The following is a 13,316-nucleotide window of genomic DNA, read 5'->3' on the forward strand; positions in this document are numbered from 1 at the left end:
ACCACAACCAACATCTACAGTTGTTCCCTGAGAAGCTCTGCTATCGATATTCTCAAAATTGTAAATAAATTCACCTTTGATAAAGTTGCTGTTTAGTGGGCACTGATGTCAAATTCTCAGCTGCTCCACCCTGAAGGATCCTCAGTTGTGCGTCAGTTTCCCCAATGCCATAAGTTAACTTTGCCTCAGTAAGTTCCACAGTAAGAGGAGGATGATTCATGTCTAAATGGACGCCAGACATAACCTGGGCACGCTCTCTTTGTAGTCTTTCAATTTCTCTAGCTCGCCTTTCACCAAGCAAGGACTGATCTTGAACTTCTGTTGCTCTTGTGTTAACTGTCCTCCTTTCTGCTGGACTCTGGATATCACCAGTACTTTGAGTCAGGCTAGTTAAGGAAGAGTGAGGACCACCCTTCACACCACACCAGTTGCTAAATTTATTGTGCACAGGCAGGTCACGAAGACTATAGCTACGAAGTCTGTGAGTCTTTACTGAGGAAGTATTCTCATTTAGTAGAATTTCAGTGTTACATTTACTTTCCACATCTGATTCTTCATCAGCCATATCATCACCTTGCAATTCACTCATTTCAGATGTTGAACCCGGATAGCTTTTGTTATTTCTCCAAGTTCGATGGCACAGAGGAGAAAAAGAATCAAGCAGATATTCTGGGGACTCAGCAGATTTTAAAGATGAAGACATATTAAGCTCATTTAAAGGTACCTGAAAGGACATTTTAATTGGTGAAGATTCAGAATTTCCAATAGGACTTCCATATTTGATTCCACCTGAAAAGTTTCTTGCTCTCCTGGTGGCACACGTCTGATGAAAGGAATGTTTCCCTGGCATAGTCTCTCTATGATCATCAAGTAAGTATTCCCCGTGGTTAGAAAGTTCCAAAGTGCTGCTTGAATGATAGAGTCTTTTGGTGTGAATTGCAGTATGTGTATCAATAGTAAACCTGTGCTTTTGTTTTAATGAACCTATTCCTGGAGGTTCTTTGACTGTATTCTTCTCCAAGACATTTTCAGACTTCTTGCAAATTTCCTTGCTATCTCGAGATGTGGTAGACTCACTGTCTGTCTGTGAAGAAGTATCAACATGAAGATCCAGAGAACCCAAGTCGTATGGTGAACCCGATTCCCTTTTTCTAAAATTATTTAGTAAATTTGCTATATCTCTCTGATTCCCAACAGAGCTTTTGAAAGGAGTGGCTTTGTTTAATGAATGCTGAGTACTGATTGTACTGGCACTAAGTGTCAGAATAGGGGAAGATGCACGATCAACAAACAAGCTGTTCTTGCAGTACAGCTCCCTTGACTCTGGAATTCCAGGTTTACCCACTGGTTTCCTATCTTGAGAACAGTATGCTGAAGACAGAGGAATGGTAGAGGAAGGGATACTAACTACTGAGTGTGAAGTCTCATCATGTTGAGAGTGAAAAGATGTAGCTAGAGAAGCTTGAGGATGGCCAAGAGTAACAGTTTGTGTAGCATCCAATGGAATCTTCTGTTCTTCTAGAGAAGGACTGAAGTCTTTATTTAAGGTGCCCTGCGGCACACGGGATTCGTTTAGAGTTTTATTGTTATCATGGCTTCTTAAATCAGGCATGCTCTGTGGAACCAGTCCCTTGTTTTCTGATATGTTCTCTTTCATCAGAGCAACAGTATCTGTATGTACAACCTTCACAATCACGTTTACCTCCTGAGATTTCACTGGTTCACTTTCCATTTTAGGTTTGATTTGGTTTTCCTTGTTTTTGTGTTGAGGGTCTTGTAAATTATCTGTCTGAATACCTATGTCTTCTGTCGTCTGAGTATAGCTGTCAGACACTTCAGCTTTCACACTTTTCTTATCTGGTGTTTTTTGGACACTTTGTTCATTATCTTTAACCGTGTGTAAAGAAAAATTTCCTAGCAGTTCAGAAGTGTTGTGAAGCAGCTGTGAAAGATGCATAGAAAGATTCTGTACACTTGACCAAGAAGATGGCTGTTGAAATGAACTCTGCACTCCCTCTGGTTTTCTTGAAGATACATCAGTGTAGCTTCTGCGGTGCCTCTTTTGTCTTTTAAGCTTTGCTGGAGGCTCTGTTTGTGTTTCCCGTTCACAAGTGAGAAGCCCTTCACTTTTACTGCTGAGCACATCTGACTCAGAAGGGTAGAGCAGAACAATTTCATCAACCTGCATGGAGCTGTTTCCGGATTGCTGAGAGAGATTTTCACATTTCAAAACACAGTTCTCAGGTGTAGTTTCATCATGAGAAACATCCACATAATGCTTGCTACTTTCATCTGAATGTGCAGATTCAAAGCCTTCTCTTGTAGCTTCCCATCCCTGAATGTCATCTGTGCTACTTATGGTGCTGGACAATATTCTTGCATTAGCATAAGAACTGAGATGAGAATGGAAAGAATTCTCAGTATTTAAGCCATTATCTACACTGGAGCACCTCATAAATGACTGAGTATCCAGGCTCCATGGAGGTAGGTTACTAGAGACATCGCTTGCACTTCCAAACACATACTGTTTCCAACCAATCTTACAGTGTTCATCTTGCTGCCATGAGTGAATATACGGATCAATATCACTTGAACTAAAGTGCATTGTATCTTTATTGTCTGGTAACAGTTCACCTGTTGCTTTCATTTGATATCTTGTTTCTTTTCTGTCCATGTTGTGTCCATATACCAAAGGAACATTGTTTGAGTGGTTTCCTTCCTGTGTGTCCATGGGGCTATGAGTTGTGTGATCAACAGCTGTTGGACAGAGAACAGGAGAGAGGTCTGAAGAGTGACTGCTCTGACATTGTTCTCTCCAGTTTCTTTTGTCATAGTTACTGGATCTCTGAGCTTGAACTGATTTCTTTTGAAACCTGGGTTTATATTTAACTGGTACAACATTGTCTGCCTTAAATTTTAAAAAACTTTCAGTTCTGTGTGCATCATTTTCAGTTGGGGATGGAGGCTCAACACTCATATTTAATTCCTGTAATGACTTAGAAACAAGATGCTCAGAACAGTCTATTTTAGACAAAGTTTCGGAAGCACAATCAAAATTAGACATGATAGCAATAGCTGGGGCTGATAAACTATGACTCTTTAAACCAAGCTGTTTATCATCTTTGCCGATGTTCGCATTCTGTGCAGTAAGAGCTAATATTTTCTTTCTAAATATCTCTTGTTCAAGTTCTTTTTGCAAAGGCAAATTGCTGTTTGCTGATACATATTTGGAAGACATATTGCCATTGATTACTGAATGATTTAGCTGTTCTGACATCAAAAATTCCCTTTCTTTATTCATCAACTTACATTCATTCATATGATCAATGTTAGCTTCAGAGGTAGATGTGTCTACTATATCAACTCTGCTACTAAAATAGATACTTTGATCTCTCTGTGAACCTGAACATGAATATGAAGGAGGATATAAGTTTGGGGCAATGTTTTCTAAACATGTTTGTCGTGGAACTTTAACCTTCAACTCTTGAAAAACATCTGCTTCATGATGGTTTTTTTCAAGTTCAGATTTGTGGATTTCACTGTCATCTAAACTTGTGCTTCTTTGAGAGCTAGAAGCAGTTTCTAAAGTACATGGCTGCCGGCCAGATATTACAGTATCACTGCACTGACTTTCTTGCATTTGATTAGTGGCAAGCTCTGGGAAGTATGATGAAGCTGCATGTAGAGTTTTGTTCTCACATTCACTGAGGCTACCTGAAGATGAGCATGAAACCTTTGGAAAAGCCTGATGGCAGACCACTTGACCTTCTGGCACTTGAAAAGCAGACGATGAATGATAAGTCAAAAAGGAATCTTTCAATGAGTCAGCGTAATGCATACATATGGAAGATGTGAATTCGTCAGATGATCTTGGAATACTTGCATTTTTAAATTCTGTACACATGGGGAAATCTTTAAGAGAACACAAATGAGTCTGCATTGCTTCATAATTGCTTATTTTTTCTAAACTTTGATGAGTAAACAAGCTTCTCTCTAGCAAACTGATTTCTGTTCTGTCAACCTCATTCTCAGACTGATTTTCTTTGTTACCCAGAGATTCAAGGAATGAATTTTCCTGTTGCTTTTCCTTTTGATGCATTTCCATTATTTCTTGAGAACTCTCAGTCTTACTGATAATTTTACCATATTCCTCATGGACATCATAATCACCTGTCACATCCAAAACTTTAGAGTTCATGTATTCTCTTTCCCCAAAATAAAGACCATCAGCTTCATACTTATCTATAGGGTACTCTGACAAGGTATCTGAACTGTTCAGCCGACTAGCAGAATATTCAGAAACGTAAGAGTTCATGTTGCACTTGGCATATCTGTCATCACAGTGATTAGCATTTTCCCACAAGACCTGGGTAGAGGGCTGTAAAAGTTCTTCCCCACCTTCTGATGCCTCCTCAGAGTTCCTTCCACAGAGGTCACAAGAAGATCCGTACACCAGAGTCTTGTTGTTTTTTGCTTGGCATCCCAATTCACCCATAATTCTTACGCTATTTGTTTTATGTTCTGACTCAGTGCAATTAGTATTTTGTAAGTATTTATTTGTCTGATTATGTTCCAGCACTGAGTCCAATGCTTTCTGACTGTTAATACTATTAAAATCCTCCTGCGAAGAAAGTTCAGGTAAATTCTGCATTATTTCATCTGCATTTTCTTTGAACATTACAGAGGAAAGCATATTCGTTGTTCTAGAACCAAACGAATCTAACACAGCACTTTCTTTTGGAGATATGTTTTTAATTGAATGCAAATAATGTTCTGGCTTTTGGTCTTCTCTTGCACCGTGTTTTTCATTAGAATTCTCCAAATCATGACTTGTATTTTCAGATAACAACTTTGTGAGAAGCACAGTTTCACTGCCTGTGTCATCAGCAGAAGCAAAAGCTAGCGATGCACGGTGCTCTGGAACACATGATTTTGAACATGGGTTATCCTCACCAGGAACCTGATCAGATGCAATATAATTAGAAGATTTTTTAAATCTGATGCCTGCTTTCATCTCTATGTCCTGCTCTGGCAGATCATGAGGAAAATTAATGTATTTGTTTTGCATAACAACTTCCGAATTGTCTCTTTTTGCTTTGGTAGGGAGTGATCCAGCCTGTATGCCAACATCCATTTGTGTTTCATAGTACTGGAGATCTGCGACATTGCCAGTATATCTGAATGGCACTCCAGAATTGTTTGCATCAGTAGGGTCACCTTGAGCATTTTCTCCACTTCTGTTTTTTCCATTTAACAAAGGATGATGGGCAGGGTGACAGAATAAATCTTTAACAGCTACAGCAGTAACTCTATAGTCTTGATTTCTACTTTCTGGTAGATATTTTTGGTTAACATTTATGGAGTCATCACCAATGTCACCTTTATTCTTTGAAAAAATGTGAGAAAACAATTCACTTGCTTCTGATACCTCACTGAACAAGGTCTCTTTGTTTGAAAAACAGTAACTGTATTTGTTCTGTAGTAGAACTTCACCTTGATTTTGTGAAGTTTCTAGTTCTTTTCCTTCACTATTTTCTCTAAAATACCTGTCATCCTCTCCCGTTGTAAAAAGATGCATACTTTGTGTTTGGGGGCTTTGAGTCAGTAACTCTGTAATAGTCAATTGCATCGGGGTTTCCTCTTTTTTCTTAGGTATGAAGTGATTTGGGACAGATTTTAAAACTTCAGGTCCATTTCCAATGGAAGTTGTAGAGACATTAATATTTTCAAAATTGTCAGATTGACTTATCTTGCATTGCCCGATTACATCTCTGTCTTCACATAAAGAACCAGCATTACAGTTATTTTTCAGGAATTTATTTGTGACATCTCCATGACTTCTTTCTTGGTGTACTTCATCTGCATCAAGACATGTTACTGGTAACTGAAGCCCATCCTCTTCTTCCAGTACAGAAGCAACGAAATACTTTTCTGGTATCTCATCATCATTGGCACTGGCACCGTACATATGATCATAAGCTTGCTTCTCTTGGACCAAATCATGATTTTCAGCGGTGTGTAGCCCAATTAATGTCTCTTTTTCTGATGTTTCACTTTCTTTGTCCTCTGTTTCAAAATTAATTATATTCCCATCAACTTTATTTTCTTGAAAAACAACCTTGGGTGATGTCAAGCTTTCTGTTAAACAACTCTTACATTCATGGTTAGGAGGCATTTTTTTATGTTCTTCAGTGTCCTCTGAAGTATCCTCTTGCACATTTTCAGTGGGTACTGACATTACTGTGGGTACAGAGGTGCAAACAGTTTTTATAACTCTGTCAGCTTGAACAGGTTCATCATATTCGTCAAGGAAGTTTACAGCGGTTTTAGTCAAAACTGTTAAGTTACACACAGCTGAGTCAATTCTCTCAGAACCTGCTTTCATGTCTGTGGTGTGACAATCACTTTCTTGTGTATTTTCTTCACTTTTATTTTCATTTATGTTGCTTGATTGAAAAGTGATGTCAGGCCCAGTTGCTGCTTTTGTTGCACCCAGTTCTCCTTCACTGTCATCATTCAGCTGGATCTTTTCTGCATTAGTTTCTTCCTGTGTAACTGTTCCAAGTAATCTCCTTTCACCATTCCCATGATCATGGCTGGGTCTGTGAAATGGAGAACTTGATTCAGAGTTTTTCCTATTCATTATAGGGTCACTTTGAGATTCGATTCCAAGGTAATTATGCAAACTTCTACCCTTACTAGATTTAATTTCTAATATGTCATTTTCCAGTTTGTTTATACTATTTATTAATTTAGTGAGTTCTTCAGAGCAAACTGACTTACTGTTTTGTTCACTCTTGTTTTCTCCAGAAACAGTTACACCAGATGTGACAACTTTCTCTTTGAGATATTCAGATTCTTTATTTGCACAAGGAGTCTGTGCTTGGGAGGTTGTGGCTGAGAAAACTCTATTTTCTAACACATTTACAGAATTCTTTTCAGCGTAATTTCTGGGTTGAGTTGTACAAAATTCCACTCCTGAACAATCATTTCTTTTAAGATCCACACACAAAAGTGAAGCCTCTTTCACTTCTCTTGATGAAGGCAGAGATCTGTGCCGAACTTTGGTTTTGCCAGTACAGCCAAACTTAACAGAATTATCAGGAAATGTGTGCATTGTGTATTTCCCATCTGTAGAGATAACAGAGCCAGAACAACTATCTTTTGAATTATTTTCTGTATAAGGTGATCTGGTCTCACAAACATCCTTTTGTTCTTTAGGTGTCTTCTTACACAACATATTTGGATTGGATTGTGAGGAGACTTGATCATCAGCTGAACAAGAATTGAGAACTGAAAGTTCAGCTTTTTTTTCATTTACATTCACATTAAAACGTTCCACGCTGTCTGTCATCAAATCCATACAAGTCACATTATAATTCTTGCCTTCACTGCTCTTTCCCATCAAATGTCCAGCATCCAAATTTAACAACTGTTTTTGCCTTGAGCAATTTTCAGAGCCCTGTGCTAAGAAACATGAATAAGACCTGCTCAATAAGGCTTCAGTCTGAAATTCAAAATGATTTTCTGAACTCCATTCTTCATCTTGTAATTTGTTTTCTTTCACTTCTCTAAATGCAGGCACTTCTAAAGCAGATTCTGTTAAGACATCTCTGTTTTCATGCATAGTGGCTGTCTCAATTGCAGAGGTTTGTAGTAGTGGAGTAAATTGATCATTATGGTGAAAGATTCCTGTCTTCATTTGATACAATTTATTTTCAGAAGAACTGTCTACAGAAGGGTCTGCTGTCAAGACCTGCTGGTAACTTATTATCTGTGGTGGGTCAAAATGACATCCATCATGTTTTAGCAAATGCATCTTATCAGAATACTCTTCTTCCTCAACATGATTTTGACTTTCGCTTATGTCACACAGATAGAAATGTTCATTACTAAATAATGATGTTTTCTCTTTTGAAAACAAATTTTCATAGCCTTGATGTTTTTCTTGTGTTGCATCCATTGTAGCCAATCTAGGTGGTCCACTGGGCAATGTACAGATGAATTTATCTTCAGTATTTGAATAAACTACTTTTGAGTCCCCTATACTACAATCAGAGTCATAATCAATTCCTTCCTTTTCAATAGTTCTAAACACATTGTCTTCTAGATTAGTAGTTATGTGAGGTTCTTCTCCTTGTAAAGAGGGAGTGCTGGATGTAGAAATTAATGAGTTATTTTTAGAATCTTCATTGTTCTCAGGATAAATTGAAGGAACAGAGAAGTGCTGTTTTTCTGATGTTTGAGATAAATTACCTGAAGTTTCCTTTAAACAGCTAGATGTTTCTTTCCATTTATCAGAAGATCCATCGTTGGCCAATTCATCAGGTTGATGGTTAGACTCTGGTGGTGGGGCAATCTCACAATAACCATGATTTGCAGGAAAAGCAGAAACATGATCAAATAAAATGTCTGCTGCTGAACTGAAAACTGTCACTGCAGCTCCTACAGTTCCTCTCTCAAGATGTCTTCTTGTTTCTGGTAAAGGTGTTGATGGTGGCGCAGAAAACAGCATCTCAATTTTGTTAGGCTCATGAGATATCCGATGAGGCTTTTTGTAAGAGACAAATGATAATTCAGCAGCTGACTGTCTTAGTTCATCTTTCTTCATCCGGTTATGTGAAGTGTTAAAAGGGTGCATCTGAGCAACCTGAAAATCTGAGTGGTCTTGGGAAGAAGGCATCACTACTATGGGGTTGCTTTCCCCACTTTTTAGGCTATAGGATAGCCAAGCATCTGATGAAATTGGAAGATTTTCACCAGCTGCATGTGGTCTTTGATCTACAGAACTTCTCTGAACTGAAAAATTAATTTTCATCTTCTTCAGGGACTGGTCACAAATGCTACTGGCACCAGACTGTGGTCTAGAATCCAGATAAAAAGAACTAGCATTGACATTCAAGTCATCAGATTTTTTAATTATATTTTCATCACAATTCTCAGGGTTGTGCTGTTCATTTCTGTTTCTGATTTCTAACTGTGGATTTTGTAATCCCCCCAAAAGTTCTGCTGGCACTTCATCAAATGACTCAAATGTGCATTTCTCTGCCATGTCTTCTGACACTTCATCAACATCACTTAGACTATCCAAAGAAAAGCTTCTCTCGTGCTCAGTCAAATTACTGCCTGATGTAGATGTGCTCGCCAGTATTAAGAGAGGCTGATAGTTATTGTCTTTGTTAAAGTTCATAGGCTCTTGATGGATCAAAGGAAAAAACTTTTGATCTTGACTTTCAGGTTTGTTGACCTTTTCTGTAAGAGAATCCTGAGACATCTGGCTGTCAACACTTTCAGAGTCTTCCAGGTCAAGAGTGTCCTGAATTCCAGCTGATTCTTCCTGCGTAATTTGCTCAGTCAGAACTGTTGTATAAATACATGATAGAGAATCCACAGAATATGTACTGTCTGTATCAGAAAATTCAATATCTTCATCTTCTTGCCAGCTCCTCAGTGGATCAGGGGCTATTTTTGAGATTCCAACACTCAGCACCTCAGCACTATGCCATCTTTTTTCACTAGGACAGAGAGGTCTCTTATTTTTTATCTTGTTAAGGTTTCCTGTTGAAGTTGCTAATCTCAGAAGTTCACATCCTTCCTTTGATTGTCTGTCTTTTGGATCTCTTTTTACATTCTTTGCTGTCTGGCTAAGATGCTGTACTGGTAGTTTACCACATGCTGTTGACCTTTTTAATTCTTTGATAGAACTGGCTGGCAGTGAACTTTGGTGATTGTTTCTTACATATTTTTCTTGTTTCTTACTAATTTCTTGAGTCCCATTCTTTTCCAAGTGTTTTCCTATACACTGACTATTGTCTCCCGCTGCTTTTGTTTTAGTCAGCTTTCTGCTTTCAAGTTCACTCTTTTTCTTAAAGAGATCAGGAGAACAGTTCTTAGAAATCTGGGATTTAGGTCTTGTTTGCCTTAGTCTATTATCTGTTTTCTCCATTTGATTGCAGTCTTCAAAGATATGAGAAATTATATGTGTATTCCTAATGCTATTGCCTAATCTTTGTTCATTTGGCAGACATAATGACTTATATATTTCAGCTAGCTGCCTCTGGGTTGGGAAGGAGTCATCAATCTCAACACCAATGTTATCTGTTCTGGAACGTTCTTTAATTGTTCTGGGAAGACACCCAACAGACAATGATTTCTTCAACAGACTGACTTGAGAGCATCTGTAGTTGTGTGCTGAGGTAGATAATTCATTGTAGGTATCCCCTTTCAGGAAAACACTGTAAAAAACACATATATAAAAAGAATCAGCCTCCTATACTCAGTGTAAAAAATTAAATAAAGAAATTACCACACTGCTTACAAAAGCCATGTTTACTGCTATGGAAATCCTGGCAGTCCTACTCAAGAGGCTTCTTTGCAAATCTGGTACCCCAAAATACCGCCCCCTTCAGAGCCCCACAAAGATTCTCTATAATGTAATATGGACCCATGCGCTTTAATTTTTAAAGAGCTCAATTCTATTATAGCATAAGGAGAGACTTTGCGAGGTTCTGCGCAAGATTCTTTTGAGATAGAGGCACCAAATTTGCAGCATAGCTGTTGGTGCCTCTCCTTACAAGAACCCCCAAGTTTGATAAAGATTGGGTCAAGGGGTTCAATTTTAAGAGGTCCAATTTTTCTCCATTCAAAACAATGGAGAATGGATGGGGGCATCATATTGGGCGCCCATAAAATTGGGCCCAATCTTCACTAAAATTGGGGGTTCTTCTAAAGAGAGTCACCTGCAGCTATGCTGCAAATTTGTAGCTTGATCTTAAAAGACAGTCCCTCAGAGCCCTGCAAAGTTTTCCTATAGGATTTACTAGATCCAAATATTTTTAGATATTTGAAAAAAAAAAGCTGAAAAACTCCCATATTTGTACAGGGACTTGGCTTTTTGGGGTTTTCTGAAAATGTTGGGGTCTGTTAAACTTGAATCTGAAAAACAGAAAAAATGGTTGCACATCCCTATTGGCAAACTGGAGATGGGATGGATGGGTTTCTCCTAATCTACAGGACGAATGAGAGGCTTTAGCTGTCAAACTCTGCCAGGGTAACAGACTAACCAGACATTAAGAGCCGTTAGGAGTTTTTGATGGACAAGGATTCTTGCTCTTGTAAATCCTCCCCTCCCCCAAATCCGACCACTGTACTGTACTACTTGGTGATCTTATGTGACCCCCCCTTATAGTCATGCTATCATTAGTTTACAGGAGCAGTAAAAGTATAACATTCAATTAATTCCAAGATTTTTCCTGTGTAAATTTAATAATTGGAACGAAGGTGCTTCGTGCACCTCGGCAACTAGGATTGTCAAAAGGCTAAATACAATTTATTTAATCAATAATTTTCCTTTTTCTATAAATTAATTGAACATAACTAAATTTGTATTTCAATGAAAGCTCAGAATTGGTTTCTTTTCAGCCTAGCAAATGAAGCAGGAGAAAAGCTATGTCTCATTGCCAGAAACAAAAGCAAATTTATATATTTTATTTCTATTACCGCAAAACATACGAATCAAAATATCCTGGAACACTGGGCCTTAGTGATTAAATAATTTTAGCTTTAGCTAATCAATCTATCAATTAAATCATTAAGAATTACAGCTCATACTCTTTGAGTAATATTACCAAATTTAACTATTAAAAATATACTTGATCAAACTAGATTACAAGAAAATATCAAAATGCATTCACCAGCAACTGGGGACATGAGGTAACTGAATATTTAAAAAGGAATTCCTCCTGCGCTGCACCGAGCTGGCATCTGATGACTGGCCTGGTCGTGAATCCTTGCAGTCCCAAGAAGTTCTTTGATACAGAGGATGGGAATGCTTCACCTTATCTTCACTGCTCCAGCAACTAGCTTCTAAATGTTCCAGGTTTTTCTTGGCTTCAAGTAATTTTTGCTTCTTCACAATTCTCTCTAAGTGTAGTTTGAGCTTTTTCCTCCTTAAATCTCTTTCTGCTTTCTTTAAGGAGTATTTTTGCAAAAGTTCTACTTGTACCAATTTCCTTTTGTTCTGCAGAGAAGGGCAAATCTCCAGTTCCAATATATTCTGGACTCCTGCTTCCACATATGATTTAACCTCCGTCTGAACAGCAGATTCCTGCTGCTGCTTCTGCTGCTGCTTCTGCTGCTGCTGCTGTTGCTGCTGCTGCTGCGGCTGCTGCTGCTGCTGCACTGACAATCGTTTCTGTTCCTTAATGAGCAATTGCTGGTCTAGGAACCAAGAAAATAAAGCAAGAAAATGAGCAAATCTTAGCAATCTTATAATGTTCCAAGTTACTAATAATCCAGAGTATTACAGAGAATATTAGGGATCCTTTGGAAAAATATATTTCCCAGACTCCTGGATGCCTTGGCCCCCAAAATGCCAAGGAGGGAGGAGGAGGGTGCTGTAGAACGTAAATGGGAGGCCACCTTTATTGTCACTGCAGTTCTTGTGAGGAACAGGCGGAGATCGCCACTTCCTCTCTACAAATCACCATCTCTGCAAAGCAGCTGCAGCCTGCTGCCAACAGAAGTCTGGAGACTTGGGGCTCACAGAAACAAGTGATTTAGAAAAAAGAAGGATATTTTCCAAGGAATTTCCAAAGCTGCCTGTAAAGTCCTGGACTCTTGCAACTCTGAGAGTGGGGAAGTTTGCTCATATCTATTTGAACCATATGAAATGGCCTGTAGGTATCTTTCACTTTTATACAAACAAAAAATTGCAGGTGAACTGGAACAATTCTATTCATCAGAGAAGAACTATTAAGCCAGAACTAAATCTAATCCCCAAACATTTTTATGAGCAATTTCAGCACAGTTGAAAATATTTCTCATTTTTGGTATTCTTTTGAGCAAAAAAAAATTACCTACTTGTTTGTACTGTCCATTCTTACATGTGCATCAACTCATCAATCTAGGCAAATTTATCATTCTTACCTGTAATTATGTAGCCAAATCTGACTATGGAACACTGTGGCATCAGTCTATTCACCACAGAATCCCTTCAGGGTCAGGAAATGAGCATCTGAGTAAATAAGAATGAACCCCCACTCCCCTCCACAAATGGCACCAAAGCTGTAACAGATGTATTTGAACATCAAAGTATTGGGGAAGAAGAGATTCCATCCTAAAGATACAGATGCTTTTCATCTGAGTATTAAAAATGTGCAATATTTGATTCTAATTATCAATTCTAAGGATGTTTCCATATTTAAAGGCAAGGAAAAGTTTAGACAGCTCCCTCTCCCCTTCCCCCCAGGGTGGGTAGGCCACGATCAGATGAAGGACCCCCTTTCCCCCTCCTTTCCATCCAGGTGGGTGGGCCA

The 13,316-nt window shown here is 38.5% G+C and overlaps 1 protein-coding gene across 4 annotated transcripts in view; it reads right to left on the reverse strand.

Annotated features, from left to right (window-relative positions):
• Positions 1–13,316, reverse strand: part of STARD9 (StAR related lipid transfer domain containing 9) — a 121,826-nt gene that overhangs the window by 21,928 nt on the left and 86,582 nt on the right. For all 4 annotated transcript variants that reach the window (XM_048484138.1, XM_048484139.1, XM_048484141.1 and 1 more), the window contains 2 exons: positions 11,694–12,219; positions 75–10,235 (listed from right to left, as the gene is read on the reverse strand). In XM_048484138.1, coding sequence (XP_048340095.1) covers positions 75–10,235; positions 11,694–12,219 — 10,687 coding nt within the window. The remainder of the gene's footprint in view (positions 1–74; positions 10,236–11,693; positions 12,220–13,316) is intronic.

The sequence above is a fragment of the Sphaerodactylus townsendi genome, linkage group LG02 (assembly GCF_021028975.2).
Source record: "Sphaerodactylus townsendi isolate TG3544 linkage group LG02, MPM_Stown_v2.3, whole genome shotgun sequence".
Classification (NCBI taxonomy): domain Eukaryota; kingdom Metazoa; phylum Chordata; class Lepidosauria; order Squamata; family Sphaerodactylidae; genus Sphaerodactylus; species Sphaerodactylus townsendi.